Source organism: Polistes fuscatus, unplaced genomic scaffold (assembly GCF_010416935.1).
Source record: "Polistes fuscatus isolate 324 unplaced genomic scaffold, CU_Pfus_HIC Scaffold4, whole genome shotgun sequence".
Taxonomy (NCBI): Eukaryota; Metazoa; Arthropoda; class Insecta; order Hymenoptera; family Vespidae; genus Polistes; species Polistes fuscatus.
In genome coordinates, this window is record NW_025113118.1 from 10,825,871 (window position 1) to 10,842,657 (window position 16,787).

Genomic DNA, 16,787 nt, shown 5'->3' on the forward strand with positions numbered 1-16,787 from the left:
TATTTAATAATAATATTAATAGATTTTTATGTATATATATATAATTGTATATGGTTTCATATATTAAAATAAAAAAATATATAAACCGTAATATAAATGATATATATTATATATATATATGTATATAAAACAATAGAGTATATATATATGTATATGAATGAAGACAGTTTCAAAATTGACTACTAGATGGTTCTTTGACCAGCATAAATTTAGACTGAAATGTATTGTTTCTCTTTTAATGTACTTCAATGCCGTCTTTATATAATCTATGAACAAAACTGAACCGTACTTTAGTGATAGTTTTATAAACATTTTTCACGCGAGTATAGTTATATAAATTATTAAATTATATTTATATTATATTTATGAAAGAATTCTTAAGAGTTATTGAAAACAGAATCGATATCACACGACGTGAGAGGTTGTTCAAGCCAAATATAGATATGGCATTAATTAGAAGAGCAACTCATGCTGGTAGTTGGTACTCAGATTCTGGTAAGTGACATTTAAAATTATTCCTTTTATAATATAAATAATATTTGTATTGATGACAAAATAAGAAAAATATTCATTGCTTTCTATTTTTATGTCATGTCAATTTTATTATTCTGCGAAGAGTAATGCTATATTCAATTTTGAAAATAATACTTTATTAAAAATATGTTATTAAAATATGTTGAAATTTTTATAGCACAGGAATATATGAATCATGAATTATAAATACTAAAACAGAATTGTTAGTGAATAGTAGTAGTTTTGTCAATAGAATGGACATTTTTATAAGATAGATATTCTAGGCAATATTCAGTTTACCTCAATGTTCCAAAAAAATTGCAATATTCTTTTTTGAAATATTTCTTATCGTATAACATGTAATTGTTTGATATATTCTTAAGAGAAAAAAAATTTGAATTAAATGTTAAGTTAACCGATGAATGATTGATCAAAGTTGTATCCTAAGCTCGATCATATATAAAATATATATCATAAATATAAAGTTAAGTAAATATAAACATTGTTTTTTTATAGAGTTTAGATTTATTTGATAAATGAAAGAATTATTAAATAGTGATATAATCATTTTGATGCACTAATGCAGGTTCAAGGATTATAATCAATCGTTTGAAACGTTACGAAACTCTAACATCCAGGAGAAAAAAGATAAAATGCTACACAATCTATATAATTATAAAATTATATGGAAAGAATATTATGCATACACAAACATTTATATATTTCTGAAAAAGAAAAAGTCCTAAAAGATAATCCCAAAATCTGAATTAGCGATATATGCTGTAGGTTCAGAATTGAATAAGCAACTAGAAGGTTGGCTGGGTGCAGCAGACCTATCTCATGGACCTGCTAGGGCAATCATTGCCCCGTTAGTAACTATAGAATATTATATCATTAGTATTTTCATTCGTTTATCTTTAACATCAAATGGATTTTTTCAGACATGCAGGCTATAGCTATTGCGGAGGATGTGCTGGTTTTGCATATCGTCAAATTAGTCCTGTAGTTGTGTAAGTTTAATCTATTGACTATAAATATAATTATTAATAAAAGTCATCAAATTACAAGATACGTATATAAAATGAGTAATATATTTTTATGCAGCCGCAAGATATTTATTATAGGCCCTTCTCATTATGTGAGATTGCCAGGATGTGCCCTGTCTACTGCTTCCATATATCGAACACCGTTATATGATTTACATATTGATCAACAAGGTATACATAATTTTAAAAATGTATTACAACTGCTAACTATTAACCCTTTTGCTATGGTTTATAACAAAATATGATCACTGTGGATGGAGTACGTTACTGACTAGTTGGCACATACAGGATGCTATAGCATACCATTGCGTTTTTTGTTCCTTAAATTTTACAATAAAATTTGTTATAATGTAACTGAATTTTATTAAAAAATGTTATTAAATAAAAAGAAAATACTCAATTAATAATAATAATAATATCTTATATACAAAGTATAACATAGTATATGCTATATATATACATTTTTTGTATGTAAGCATCCACCTTCCAAGGGCATATATATATATGCTTTCATAGTGAAAGGGTTAACTATTAGAAGATGTTTATAAAATTAAAACGTTCTTACCGATTTTTATTCTTTACATTATGCTTATAACAGTGCGGAGAGAACTTGAAGAGACAGGACATTTCGAATGGATGGATTTGAACACAGATGAAGAGGAACACAGTATTGAAATGCAATTACCATTTTTAGCTAAAGTTATGGAAGGGTATGTATAATTAAAGATGGTCTATTTTATAATATTTTTTATATTATTATATATATTTTAAAATATAATTTTTTATTGTTACAGATTTAAAGATTCATTTACTATAATCCCCATTTTAGTGGGATCTTTAACACCAGAAAGAGAAGCTCTTTATGGAAGATTATTAGCACCTTACTTAGCTGATCCTCAAACATTGTTCGTTGTTTCCTCAGACTTTTGTCATTGGGGACAAAGATTTCGATATACATACTATGATAGATCATGTGGTCCGATTCATAGATCTATCCAAAATCTTGATAAGATGGTAGGTATTAATGTTGCGTATAAAAACTAAATATTATTAAACATCTTCTAATCTTAAATAATATTTTTTCATTCTCTGCATATTATTAGGGCATGGATATAATAGAAACATTGAACCCTACAGTGTTTACGGATTATCTTAAAAAATATGGCAATACTATATGCGGCCGTCACCCAATTGGTGTTTTGCTACAGGTAATATTAAATCTAATTTTTATTTTTAAGAACGTTTAATTCTTTCTTATCATTTTGTAAACATTCAATTATTTTTAATAATAGTTATTAACATAATATCTCAATTTCAGGCAATACACAGTTTAAAAGGAAATACTAATGGTCAAAAAATGAATTTAAAATTTTTGAAATATGCTCAAAGTAGTCAGTGCAATAACATGAATGATAGCTCAGTTAGTTATGCAAGTGCTTCCTTAGTTCTTGAGTGATGTTATAGATTATTCTCTTATGATCAATAACATCTGAGAATAAAGACATTTGATGAATGTGGTAACTAAATTTAATAATGCTATCAGTCATATTGTAAAAAGTCCGACTATATGAACTATAAAATAAGATACTACCAAAAAAAAACAGAAAAAAAGAAAAGAAAAGAAAAAAAAAAGAAACAAAAAAAAATTACTATGGCTGATACTATTAATCACAAATATGAAAGAGTTACCCTGTGTGCAAAAGAAAATATTTGATTGTTACAACGCAAATGAATGTATACTATTAACAATGTCAAAATGTTTTTTGTATAAGTGCATTTTCTTTTAATACTTACAAATCGTATTCAGTACTTCCATAATTATTGCAATAAAGGAAGGAGCTTAAGTATTTCTTTGCTTTGGTTGGAAATACAGCCACGTGTAGTTAATTATATAATTATATATAACACATAATTTATATATGTATATATACATGGAGAGTAAGTATAACTACTGACAATGAAGAGAGAACAAAAAATCTTTCACTTCATGCCTTCAATATTTAACTATTTCAAACCAGATGTCCAAATATTATATACGGGTAAAATATTTTTTTAGTGTGCTTCTATAAAATAACTAGAAAATATCTTTCTTTTTTATCTAGCAAAATAAAATAAAAAAGAAAGAAACTGAAATACAAATCTATAATTACGTAGATATCGAATAAAAATTTTGATAAGAGATAAAATAAACCTTAAAGAATAAATATCTAGTCATTTTCAGTGTCTTAAAAATAACTGAATAACAAAAATGTTCAGGCTAGTCAAAATTGTATTTATTTATTGATGATGGAAAAAAAAAAACAGAAGAAAAGTAGAAAAATATATCTCTTCTATGTCATTAGTAAAACTGCATATTCTGTGTTAATTCATATATTATTATATGAAAAGAACTGGTATTAATGAACTCCCACAAAACTTAATACATGTTATATAGTTTTTTCAAAACAAAGCAATGGAATGATCTCATATCCTTCCTATCCCATATTTTATTATTTAAGCTAATATGATTACACAAATGGAATAATTCTTATACTTTATTATTCGTTATATAATATATATTATTAAGAAGGAAACGAGGTCGACATAAAAGCAGTGTTTTGTAACATATATAGTTTTTAAATATTCATTTATATAGGTTTATTTTTTATACTCTTACAAATTTCTTTGTATAATTATAAAAATGAAAAATGTTATGTTTTTTTTTCTTTTTTAATATTGCTATTTAGTACGTTAACTCACAAAACTCTGCTTAAAATAATAAAATAGAACATAATAACGAATAAAAAACAACAAACAAACAAATAACTCGTTATCTGTAAGACTTCCATAGGGATATATCTATGGAATTGTAAAAGTGATCCTGTACATGTTGCTTTTTCTATCTTTATATACTAAGAATAATAATGTTTATATTTGTATGAAGAATCTGGAATAATCCACACATCTTGTTTCATAGCTGTCTAATAAAATTAAGTAAAGAAAAATATATTTTTTGTGTTCATAGATACCTAATATGTTACATCGCTGTACAATATATACACAAAATATTATATGAAATAAATTTACCATCTTTTAATAAATCTAATACTTTCTCTACACACATACATATTAAAATTTTATTTTTAAGGTATTATATTTACTTGTATATCATACTGTTGGTCCAAGCCAATATAACAATCAGAAATTAAATAAAATGTTAATTTCATTGACCCTAAAACATTAATATTAAAGTAATTATTAAATAATTATGTCAGGATAAACACATATTAATGAATCAGATAATAAAATGAAAATTTACCTATATTACGAGGTGCTGTGAATTGTAATTGATAAATTCTATGATGATCATTAATACCATTGACTCTTCTCAAGGCCCATAATTCTCGTTTTGAAATATCACCTAACACTAAAAACCATCCTTCATCTTTCCCTTTTTGAAACATAGGACAATGTGCTTTTAATGTATTAGAGTGATTTTTTCTTTTCATTTTAATGACTAATGTATATTCTTCATTTTCACGAAGATCAATAACTTGATTATAATTCGTCTGTAGTGGTATCTTTTTCTCATTACAGTCTTCCCAATTCCCATGTAACGTTAGATCAATACACAACATTGGCATTTGTTTAATAACTTGATGTATCTAACAAAACAAATATTTTAAGTAAGATAAATGCTTGTAAATAGAACAGGAGAAAAAAATATATAATATAATACATAAATAATAATATAAATTTATATACCTGATGTATCTGTTCCTCGTGAAATTCTTTATTTAAAGCTTTAGCAAGTCGATTATAATTATTAATAGTAGTAGCACATAATACTGGAAGAGGTGCTGGCAAAGAAGAAAATAAAGGTAAATGTTCCTTATTTATATGAGGTAAGGTAATAACTGCAGGTTCATCGATCCATCTTGCTTGTATAACCATTTGTAATAATTGCATTATTCTAAGCGTGCTTGCTAACCAGCCCTTCTCTGCCACAATATCTATCATTGCCTGAAAATTCCAATGTGTAATATAAATAATTAACAAATATTGTTTATGTATATAAGAATTTTGTTTTATTTGTTCCAATACGTACTTGAATTATCCTAATAGCTTGATCAAGGACTGATTTTAAATCAGTATTATAATCTGTACATGGAAGTGGAAGCCTTGAAAAGTGTGCTTGCAGTAGAAGATAAGCTTTTGTATTTGGTGAATCGTATGTATATTGATCAACTTGATAGCGACACATTTTTGCCAAATCTCTGTTAAATAAATTTGATTAGTTGTATCATGTGAAAAAAAATATATATGATATTACATTTATACTTACTCATTCATTAAATCTTCATTGTGCCTAACAGGAAGTTCATTATATTCACATGAATTACATAAGATTTTCAAATATTCATATAATGGAAGATCTTCTACTAATGTTTGCTCGAACATTAACATAGTAAGATGAGATAAATAATAAAAGGATGCTATTTTGCCAGTTGAAAGAGGAAACAGTATGTTATCTGCCTATAATCAAATAATAATCAAATATTGAAATAATGTGAAAATGTGATGTAAGATAATATAAACATGAACACTTACTTCGCTGTAATCTATGCAACGTGAATTCAATAATACTTTCAATGTGGTGTCCACTAAAGATGACAAGTATTGATTGATTGAAAGAGGTTCTAAAGTATCCAAATTATAATATTTTGGATTTTTCATTAATCTTCTAAAGAAATATGTCCACGTTAAATAATCTAAGAATTCTTGCTTATTTTTTATCGTACCAGCTACAATTTCAGCATTTATATGATCTGGCAATACCGCTAACAAACTTGACTCAACGGGGAATGGTTCATATAAAAATTTTTTATAAAAATTTTTCTTTAAGTCGTGTACAAGAACAACAGCTACACCCGAATCATCAAATTGTGGTCTTCCAGCTCTTCCCATCATTTGTAATACATCCGTTATTGGCATATCCACGTAACGTTTCGTTTTACCATCATAATATTCTGTTCCCTTTATCACAACCAAATGTGCAGGAAAGTTTACACCCCAAGCCAATGTCGCTGTCGTAATTAATACTTGTATTTTATTATTAACAAATAATTCTTCAACCGTTTGTTTATCCTTATCGTGTAATCCAGCATGATGAAGACCAATTCCAAAAGCAAGAGTAAGCTTTAAATTCGAATCTTTAATATTTTCTAAAATATTATCCATCTCTTCCTCGGGCATATGCAACCATTGTTTAGGATTATCTTCTGCTGCAAGATAAGCAATCAAATCTAATGCAGTCAAACGTGTTTGTCTGCGCGAAGATACAAAAACAAGTGACGGACTAGTAGGTGCATGTTGTCTTATTGCTTGAAAAGTTGGTCTATTCATTGTTGCCATACGTGGACAATAATGTTTGCCTGGAAATCCACTGATGTGAACCTCTAATGGTACAGGCCTAACAGACGAACGAAAATTATAAAGACCCATTTCTTTTATCCCTAGCCAATTAGCCAAATCAATTGCATTGGCCAATGCTGTGGAAAGACCAACGATTCTTAATTTTCTTGAAGTATGAGAGGAAATAAAATTTGTTCTAGAAACAATTACTTCTAGTACTGGTCCACGATCTTCTCCTAGTAAATGAATTTCATCTATAACTATCAGTCCTACTTTTTGAACATAATTTCTTGTTTGCCAACTTCTACTAATTCCATCCCATTTTTCGGGAGTAGTAATTATGATGCTAGCATTAGCAATAATTTTGATATCAGGTGTTACATCTCCTGTTAATTCAACTACTTTTTTCCCCAATTTTTCTTCAAGTCTTACTTTCCAATCATGCATTCTCTCTCGAACCAAAGCTTTCAATGGTGCAATATATACAACTTTTTGATCGGGATATTGTTTAAATACTCTAAACATAGCTATTTCTGCAGCTATTGTTTTACCAGAACCTGTTGGAGCTCCTAGAAGAACATTGTTATCCGTATGATAAAGACAATGAAAGATTTGTGTTTGAATTGGATTGAAGTGAGAGAATCTATATAATCTTTCAAATGATGAGTCTTTTAGTGCTGTCACAGGTAATGGTTGTAATTCTAATAACACAGTATGCGGCGGATGAATATCTGGTAAAATTAAATCACGGAATGTTACAGATAACATATTCTCCACTCCGAGCCAATGATCACTTATTGCTTTTACTAAATATTGATTAGGCAATGGTTCACATAATGGTATAGTCATTACAATTTCTTGTTCAAGATTTTTATAAACCATTTTTTTGGTTAAAATAAAATATTCGTGATGATATATAAGATTATTGTCAGGGTCTTCAATCCATATCCAAAATGCTTCAGAATTTTTACCATGAACTGCATCATTCCACCGAAATTGTGGAGTGATTTGTAAGCGTATTCTTAAAACAGTACGTGTAATAGGTTGTAAGATAGATTCCATTTTTAAAGAGGGCAATTCACTGCAGCATTTCTTTACCAATGCAGCTGTTTTCTGATTATGCAAAATGATTCCAATTTCTTTAACATCCATTTCTATTAATTTATCTACTGTGATACCGCGATCTTCTATTTTTTTAATAATTTCTGCCGATAGACAAGAAAATTGACGTAGAGGACTCATATAATCCCATTGTTGCAGTTCAAGCATTTTTGCCATCAACAATAAACGAGTTGCCATTATTGCATTATTTTGTCTTAACATAATTTCAAACAATGCTCTGCATATGCGTACAGCGTTTTGTGTGATATATGCTAAATCTGATGTCAAAGAGAATGAATCAACCCATCCTCTTGACAAATAAGTTTGTATTAAAATATTTACTTTGCCATAAATATTTTCTGGTCCACCTTTCGGTACAACCTCACAGTTTTCTTGACACAAACGTTCTAATTCTTCAATTTCATCATCCCTTACTTTAAGTTGTTCAAATTCTTGTGAACGTGATATCATTGCAAGTATATCTGCTTCGCTCATGAAATTCTCTGACAATTCATTAAAAATCTCAACTGTATCATATTTAAGATAATAATGACTAGCAATACGCCCTAAGTCTGTAGTGTTAACATCACCAGTACGTATATTATATCGAATCATTTTAGCTTTATCCAGTGCTTTTGCTGCCGCATCAATTAATGTTTTTCGTTTTTGTTCCAAATTTGGATCGTCTGCAATAGTTGCATATGGTATACCATATTGTAAATAATTTAACTTCATTCGTACAAAAAGATACGTGTAACTTAACCATTCGACTGCTTCCTCTACATTTGATATTGTACCTAATGCAATTTCTGCATTTAAATTATCTGCTAGGTAAGTTATGAAACTACTTTCAATAGGTATCTGATTAGTTAGAAGTGACAAATAATGTGACAATTTATTATGAGTTGTAATTATGATTGCGTGACCAGATGTATCGAATTGTGGTCTACCAGCACGACCGAAAATTTGCAAAACATCAAGTATACTTAAATCAATATATGTACCATGTTTAGAATCATATATTTCTGTTCCTCTAATAATGACAGCATGTGCAGGTAAATTTACACCCCAAGCAAGAGTAGATGTACAAACCAATACTTTTATCAAACCTTCAGAAAAATATTTTTCAACAAGATTTCTATCCGAACGTAACATACCCGCATGATGAACTGACAAGCCACAGCTAAACAAATCAGGAAGATATTTATTTCGTGATTTACTGAATGCTCTACCAGCAATTTTTTCTTGTGCATCTGATAAAAATAATTTTTGCGTTTCGTTTTTTATTGCTAAGTCTCTAATCACATTGGCCGTTCTAACTGTTGCATTGCGAGCATGTACAAAGACCATAACTTGATGTCCTTCGCGGACCATTTCGATAACTTTATTATAACATACTTCATCCATGTGTCCTATTTGTACCATTGGTTTCTGTGCTTTAACTCCAATGAATGTTTGACTTAATGGAACAGGACGAAATCGATAGTCAAAATAAAACAAACCTTTGTAAGGATTTACTCTTAAAAATCTTGCAACATCTACATAATTTGGTAATGTTGCTGAAAGCCCAACTATACGGATCATACTTTGTGATGTCTCTACTTGTCTCAACGTTCTAGCAACTATTGCTTCAACAACAGGACCTCTATCACCGTGCAGTAAATGTACCTCATCTATAATTAGTAGTTTCACAATACTTGTAAGAGCAATATCTCCTGTACCTTTTCTTGTTACAATATCCCATTTTTCAGGAGTTGTCACTATCATATGAGTTTGTTGAATTTCTAGTTTTGTTAATTGCATATCACCAGTTAATTCACGTACAGATATACCAAGACGATTTAATCTTTTGCTAAAATTAGCAGTCATTTCTGCTGCTAATGCTTTCATTGGTGCTATATAAATAATCTTAAATTGATTTGTCGTAGTATCTTGTGTCATATGTTGCTTTATTTCATGAATTATAGTTAGCATGGCAACATTAGTTTTACCTGCTCCAGTGGGAGCACAAATCAATAAATTTTCATTAGTATTGTATGCAGAATTAAATACTATACTTTGTATTCGATTTAATGATGTTATACCGTTAAAGGCAATTTGTCCAATTTCGTCCAAAGAAGATACCATAACAGGTTCATTTGGAACATTAATGTCTTGTAAATCTGGAATAGGTATATGAACTTCTTCCCATAAATTAGTATTATTTATCTTAACATTTTCTGGTAACATAACTTTATGTCCTGAAATTAAGCCTGGGCAATTTTCAGTAGTCGCTTTGGAATCAAAGACGAATGGAAATTTCTCTCTATATCTTTCAGAAACTAAATTTCTTTTTGGGAAAATTGGAGTACACATTGCTGTTAATGCTTCTTTTCTTTTTAAACGTAATTCAAGTGGATCAATTATTTCTTCATCTTCAGTTTTTCCATCTCTTTTACTCGTAATTTTATTAAATTTCTTTTCTTCTTTACGGACTTGCTTCAATAATTGTTTCTCTTCTTCAGATTGTACCGTCACTTGTCCACTAATCACTGGTCCTTGCGGAGTTGGTAGTTTTGGTACTTTTTGAGAACCATAAGCGTTTATGATAGCTTTTTTATGCGCAATAATATATTGTATAAATTCAATGTGTTCATAGCCTAATAAGTCAAACAATTCATTTTCAATATTTTCAGAATTGATCAATTTTGATACTATTACGGTTCCAAAATTGTCAAAAGACATTTCCGTTGAATACTTTTCATAAGAATTTCTTAAGCCTTTTACAAATACTGACTTGTTGAACTGTAATGAATACTGGAACAATAATTAAAAATATAAATGTTTCAAATTTAATTTCATATTTAATTTGCACATACACACACACACATAAGATATTAAAAGTACCTCATCTTTGATCGATGGAGGAACTTTAGTTTCATAAGCCATAGTAAATGAATTAGTATGTTGTCCTAAATTTGCCATATTGCGAAGCATACCGGTATCGGGCCAAAGTACTTTAGCTGAATTGTAACAAAATTTTGACCCAAAAAAATTAGTTTCAGAATTATTAGAATTCGAAGTTGTCTCAGATAATTTAATTAAACGTTCAATTGCATCTGTGTCCAATTTATCACGGATATCTTCAATTATCTAATGATAAATAAATAAATTATTTATATTGTCATATGTTATTCAATAATATGAAATATATAAAAATAAAAGTTAACATAAAACCAATAATATATATGTATATATATATATATATATACACTTATAAAGAATAATACCTGCATAATTTTATTCATATCTTGTTTCGATAAATTACCAGCCATGTGACGTAAAAGTTCCAATTGTTTTTGAGATATACTTTCTGAATCTATTAATAAACGCAGAGTAAACATGGAAAATTCATTAATAACTTCAGCCGAATGACCATCTACAAAAAGAGGAAACGATTAGAAGAATGTATTTAAGTTTAATTTATTATTTACCTTATTACATTTTATTACTTACGGAAAATCTTGGTAGCAATATCATGTAATTTATTAAGCGAAGGTAAAATTTCTTCTGGTGCAGTTTTACATAATTCAAACCAACTTGAACCGCTATAATCATAGAAGCATAAAAAATATGTATACTAATCATAGCGAAGAAATTAAAAATAATGTAATTTACCTTTTCAATTTGTTCGTTTGCTCCTCTCGTTTTTTGATTAAATCATTAGGAGCAAGTTCTAATAATTTTTTTGTACGATCTAAATTAGTGTACATTCGCAATGTACGAGTAATGCGTGGTAATTCAGGCATCTTGATTTCTTTGATACTGAAGATTAAAAATTGTAAATTATAAAAAAGAATCAATTAATCAAATATAAAAATAACTTGTTTTTCAACTATCAAATAAGAAAAGAAATAAACAATAAACTATAAAAAATGAAATTACTCTCAAAATCTGTGTGAAATTATATTAAATAAATTACTTAAGATATGTATTCTATATAAATATCAAAATTTTAATAAAACAATCTTGGTATATTTTATACACATAAGGAATTTGAATTTTTTACCTGAAAATTGTTCGTCGATATTCTTCAAAATATTGCAAATAATAATGTCAGATACGTTCACGACAGAAATGAAACGCTTATAACAATTGAAATATGATGTCAATCGATTTAAAAGGAAATAATATAATTCTATGGAATAAATATATCATTTTTAAAGAAATTAAACTTTATCAACGTCATTAAAAATATGGTTAAATCTTACAAATACGAAACGTTGTACAATATGTTGTAGGCTCAATTCATTCGTCATCCATTAAAATCGCCGGGACTCCCACTTCTCGGTTGATAAAGATTTTTGAATAAAAATATAATATTTATGGCACTGAATTATATGTACATTTTTAGAGAAAAAAAAACACATAAATAAATTTTATTTATTTATATAATAATATTTATTTAACAGTTTTATACTCAAAGAAAATTAATTATTTCGTTGACACTAAGGCAAGTTTTTATAAAAGTTTGATCAATCAGAGACATCTATACTTAACCTAACAAATTGTGCACAATTCAGAGACACCAACAGTAAATTTATAAAAATCTGTCATCTAAATGTCCAAAATTTGTTATTAAACATAAATTAAAATGATTTCATAATTCATGATTAATATAATAATTGATATTTTTCCTAATGGATTCTTATGTTTTGAGTGTTTATCTATTTATTTGTTTTTTATGACAAATTTTTAAAAGGAATATAAATACATATATATGCACAAAATGATATTTAATTTACGTATAGTTTTTATTATATTTTTAATAACTAATATTGTTTGCTTTGCATATGATTGTTTCTTAGAAGATGATAATTATAAGTGTAGGTTAGGAACAAAAACACCTTATAGATTTATAGCTTCTCACAACGATAAACCTATCGAATACCCAGGTATGTACTTATATTTGGATTAAATAATAATTATTAATAATATGTTTGTTATGTTTTAATTTGTCTTCTATTTATTTCAGGATGTGTACCAAAAAAGATTTGGCTGATCTTAAGACACGGTACACGGTATCCTGGAAAGAAACATGTATCTCACATGACAAAGGATTTACTAAAATTAAAGGAAATTATTTTAAATAATTATAAAATGAATGAAACTAATTTATCTCATGATATTATAATTAACTTAGCTAATTGGAAAATGAGATTCACAGAAAACGATACGATGAATCTTGCAGAGGAAGGAGAAAATGAAATGATCGATCTTGGAGAAAGATATCAATCTAGATTTCCTACTATTATGCCAGAAACATATGATAATAAAACTTATAAGGTATTCATATTGTATAATTTAAATGTTTGTAATTTTTATAAGCTACATTTAATATTCTTTCAATTATTTTATTTGTAGTTCAAATATACTGCAACACAAAGAACTGAAGAAAGTGCTAAATACTTTGCTGCTGGTTTATTTGGCTGGTTCAACAGTCAGAATGTTTGGTATCCTAAAGCAGAACATAAAGACCCTGTTTTAAGGGTAATTTTAATTATAAAATGATGATATAGATGTTTATATGTATATATATCTATTTATTGAATATATATATATATATAAACATTTCACTTCATTTTTTAGTTCTATAAACTTTGTACTCGCTGGCGTAGTGAAGTTGATAAAAATACATCTGCAATCATTGAGAAAGAAAAATTCTTGAGAAGTGAAGTGTTCATGAATACATTGAAAAGTATTTCAAAAAGAATTGGCCATCCAGTTAATCATGGTTTGCATTTAATCGATATTGTGTGATGAAATATTGTTAGGTATCGGCTTAATTGCACTTTTCTGAAATGCTTGCATATGTTTGCGCACTAAAAATTTTTTTATTGTTTATTTATATTTACTGTGAATAGTTTGATAATTTATATAAAAAATATATTATAAATTTGATGTTTCAGAAATTGTACATTTGATTTACACCATGTGTGGCTTTGAGACTGCATGGTATAAGGATACAGATTCTCCTTGGTGCAAATTATTGTCTTTGGATGAATTCAAGGTAAAAATAAAAGAGTAAACAAAATAAAACACATATATTAATATAAATTTAAATATTTTAAGGTTATTGAATACTTAGAGGATTTAGAATATTATTGGATCGATGGATATGGATACAAGATCACCTATGAACAAGCATGTGTAGTTTTGAAAGATATCTTTAAATTTTTTTCGTAAGAATTATATATAAAATATTATATTAGTACTATTGTCTTATTATATTTTCTAATTGAAAAAATTAATATTTTTAGAGAAGACGATGGGATATTAGCATCAATTTATTTTACACATTCTGGAACTATCCTTAAATTATTAGCACGATTAGGAGCAGTACAAAATACAGTTCCGTTAACGCATGATTCATTTTGGTTACATGTAGATAACAGAACTTGGAAAACTACGTATATTGATGCTTTTGCAAGTAATATAGCTTTTGTTTTATATAAGTAAGTATAATTCATTATCCTCTTATATATTTATAAATATATATGCTATTAAAAATTTTTATTTATTTTAGTTGCGAATCACAAGGACCCAGCATTCTTTTTATGCATCAGGAACGCATTAAATATTTACCAAATTGTCCTAACAATATGCCATGTCCATTGTCAAAGATGAAAGATTTATATCTAAATCGTGAAGAAGAATGTTCATTTGATGCAATATGTAATTTACCTAAAAACGATGAATCATCATAGACTTCATGAAAGATTATCAAATTTATTCACAACGACATCATAGTTAAAAACATATCAAAATTTGAAAGATAACTTTATTCTTATATACACTTTCATACAAAATCAAGAAAGTGAAATTCGGATAATATGAATAAAATGAAATTTGAATCGATATCTCGTTCGAAATTCTCAACCTTGGTTGACCTTCGAGTCGGTTACACGCTTTTACGATGAATAGTAGGAGGAAAATAAACAATAAAAAAATAATAATAATAAAAAAGAAACCCTAGGAAGCAGGGAAGCGTTTGATAAGGGTATAGGAAGTATACACAGGGAGCAGTGATTTGCGGGTGATCCCATGGGTCCGAGACGTAGTGGCCGATAAAATAAATCGTTTTTCTCTCTCTTCCTCTTTTTCTCTCTCTCTTTCTCTCTCGAGAATGAAAGGCAAGAGGACAAGGCCTGGTCTGGCGCCTCGTGGATGCCTCAAACCATATCGTTAGTATATTCCTGTTGTACTGCGCTGCGCTGTTCTGTTCTCTTCTCTTCTGCTCTGTTTTACTCTGGTTGGACCATAGGCGTGCGCTTCGTTCTTGGACGAGCGGAATTTATGATACGCTGCACATTTATATTCCCACACCTACCATAAATTTTACTTTACGCGCGTGTAAGTGGCTCCACTTTTGTTCATAGATTCCTACGACTGTCAGATTTATGTCCTTGTACGTGCTAGGATTCGACGCTTGCTCGAAGGAACGCCTATGTGTTTCTCAGGGTGGTAAGCATTTCAAACCCTAGTCATCGTATAACTATAGACTCGGAAAAGTAGGAAGAGCAAGGGGAAGGAAGTTAACGTTCCGAGTGATAATAAGACGGTTTACGTGATCCTTTCATTTTCTTCTGGCGAGAATTTCGGCACCTTAGCGAAGATAAAACGAATTAGGTATTTTATTATTTTTATATATATTTTATTTATTTACTTTTTATATTATATATATGTCAGAAAAGAATAAGATTATAGATAGATCTTGAAAATGTTTAGAAAAGATATTATAAAATTTGTAAGATTATCAAACAAATCGAAGGGGTCATCTAATGAGAAGAATTTCTTTGAGAAGTGAACAGTTTCAAACGATAAAGAAAAGAAGGAATTATTTTAATACTTCCACACATTATACGTGCACGACCTAATTTTGCAAAATTAAATTCCCTTGGTAGTTCGTAGTAGGTGAAGCCACGTTGGTAACCGCATTCACGGAATGCTTTGACGTAAATGATGGAGCATTTAAAGTGCCAAGGGGAAACATCTAATTAATAATGCAGATGTTTAACTCGAAAGAAAATATTTCTAATCCAGCTAATTAGTCTTTAGTTTCATTGATAATAATAATAATAATAATAATAATAATAATAATAATAATAATAATAGCAACAAACATTTCGAGTTTGCAAGATCCTAAGATTTGTTTAAAGATGATCTTACGAAAAAAGAAAGAAAAGATAAGAAACGATAATATTTCTATTTTTTTGTCCCTTTTAATCCTTAAATAAATATCAGAGGAACAATTTGAAAAATTTCTACGCAAGAAGAAGAAACGACATTGGCTTATATCATGGAAGGAAATTCACTTGGATGCATCTGAGGGCAACCATAAATGCCTTCGACTCGAACGAGCAGTCGTTTATCTCGCGTGACGGAGTTCAAAATGCATATTACATAGGTGTTAATGCACCGAACAGACTGAGACTAATCAATATGGAACTCAGGAACATTCTCGTTGATCTTGTTGTTTCACGAAAATCGCTTAGAATGAGTCAAACGAACTAAACATGAGAAATGAGCCATTGTTCTCTTTGACTTTCTCTTTCTCTCTCTTCCTAGTCCTACCCATGTTCATTCTATCGTTCGTTTATTCATTCATTTATTCGTTCGTCATCGAAGAACGTTCACGAGGGCGTTTCCTGGTTTCCTAATAAATCGATGACGATTCGAATTCGATGCCTGGCT

At 28.6% G+C, this 16,787-nt stretch overlaps 3 protein-coding genes across 4 annotated transcripts; 2 read left to right on the forward strand and 1 right to left on the reverse strand.

Annotated features, from left to right (window-relative positions):
* Positions 1–211: 211 nt before the first annotated feature.
* Positions 212–4,543, forward strand: LOC122521401 (protein MEMO1). The gene is made up of 8 exons (XM_043642106.1): positions 212–495; positions 1,300–1,381; positions 1,455–1,523; positions 1,618–1,730; positions 2,158–2,269; positions 2,354–2,573; positions 2,663–2,767; positions 2,878–4,543. The coding sequence occupies exons 1-8, from the start codon at positions 366–368 to the stop codon at positions 3,013–3,015; spliced, it is 969 nt and encodes a 322-aa protein (XP_043498041.1). The 5' UTR covers positions 212–365; the 3' UTR covers positions 3,016–4,543.
* LOC122521393 (activating signal cointegrator 1 complex subunit 3) lies at positions 4,508–12,466 on the reverse strand. Of its 2 annotated transcripts, XM_043642088.1 has the most exons (12): positions 12,305–12,466; positions 12,103–12,231; positions 11,712–11,858; positions 11,550–11,641; positions 11,324–11,472; positions 10,941–11,186; positions 6,150–10,850; positions 5,884–6,074; positions 5,647–5,815; positions 5,304–5,561; positions 4,858–5,203; positions 4,508–4,770 (listed from the first exon to the last, which is right to left on the reverse strand). In XM_043642088.1, the coding sequence occupies exons 3-12, from the start codon at positions 11,840–11,842 to the stop codon at positions 4,682–4,684; spliced, it is 6,372 nt and encodes a 2,123-aa protein (XP_043498023.1). In that variant the 5' UTR covers positions 11,843–11,858; positions 12,103–12,231; positions 12,305–12,466; the 3' UTR covers positions 4,508–4,681. The 2 variants fall into 2 exon arrangements, with proteins under 2 accessions (XP_043498023.1, XP_043498024.1); XM_043642089.1 differs by lacking the exon at positions 12,103–12,231.
* Positions 12,467–12,584: 118 nt separating this feature from the next.
* Positions 12,585–15,185, forward strand: LOC122520664 (multiple inositol polyphosphate phosphatase 1-like). The gene is made up of 8 exons (XM_043640856.1): positions 12,585–12,988; positions 13,069–13,379; positions 13,458–13,583; positions 13,683–13,827; positions 14,003–14,103; positions 14,166–14,275; positions 14,354–14,548; positions 14,620–15,185. The coding sequence occupies exons 1-8, from the start codon at positions 12,814–12,816 to the stop codon at positions 14,798–14,800; spliced, it is 1,344 nt and encodes a 447-aa protein (XP_043496791.1). The 5' UTR covers positions 12,585–12,813; the 3' UTR covers positions 14,801–15,185.
* Positions 15,186–16,787: the final 1,602 nt, after the last annotated feature.

What these genes read in the sequence shown, in the direction of transcription:
- LOC122520664 (XM_043640856.1), top strand. Translation starts at nt 12,814, where the DNA reads ATGCACAAAATGATATTTAATTTACGTATAGTTTTTATTATATTTTTA. An exon ending in TGGCCATCCAGTTAATCATG is followed by an intron (nt 13,828 to 14,002) that starts GTTTGCATTTAA and finishes TTGATGTTTCAG; the next exon opens with AAATTGTACATTTGATTTAC. An exon ending in GATATCTTTAAATTTTTTTC is followed by an intron (nt 14,276 to 14,353) that starts GTAAGAATTATA and finishes TAATATTTTTAG; the next exon opens with AGAAGACGATGGGATATTAG.
- LOC122521393 (XM_043642089.1), bottom strand. Translation starts at nt 11,842, where the DNA reads ATGCCTGAATTACCACGCATTACTCGTACATTGCGAATGTACACTAAT. An exon ending in TATTGCTACCAAGATTTTCC is followed by an intron (nt 11,473 to 11,549) that starts GTAAGTAATAAA and finishes CTCTTTTTGTAG; the next exon opens with ATGGTCATTCGGCTGAAGTT. An exon ending in AAGCTATTAGGATAATTCAA is followed by an intron (nt 5,562 to 5,646) that starts GTACGTATTGGA and finishes TGGAATTTTCAG; the next exon opens with GCAATGATAGATATTGTGGC.
- LOC122521401 (XM_043642106.1), top strand. Translation starts at nt 366, where the DNA reads ATGAAAGAATTCTTAAGAGTTATTGAAAACAGAATCGATATCACACGA. An exon ending in TTTACATATTGATCAACAAG is followed by an intron (nt 1,731 to 2,157) that starts GTATACATAATT and finishes TGCTTATAACAG; the next exon opens with TGCGGAGAGAACTTGAAGAG. An exon ending in TTAGCTAAAGTTATGGAAGG is followed by an intron (nt 2,270 to 2,353) that starts GTATGTATAATT and finishes TTATTGTTACAG; the next exon opens with ATTTAAAGATTCATTTACTA.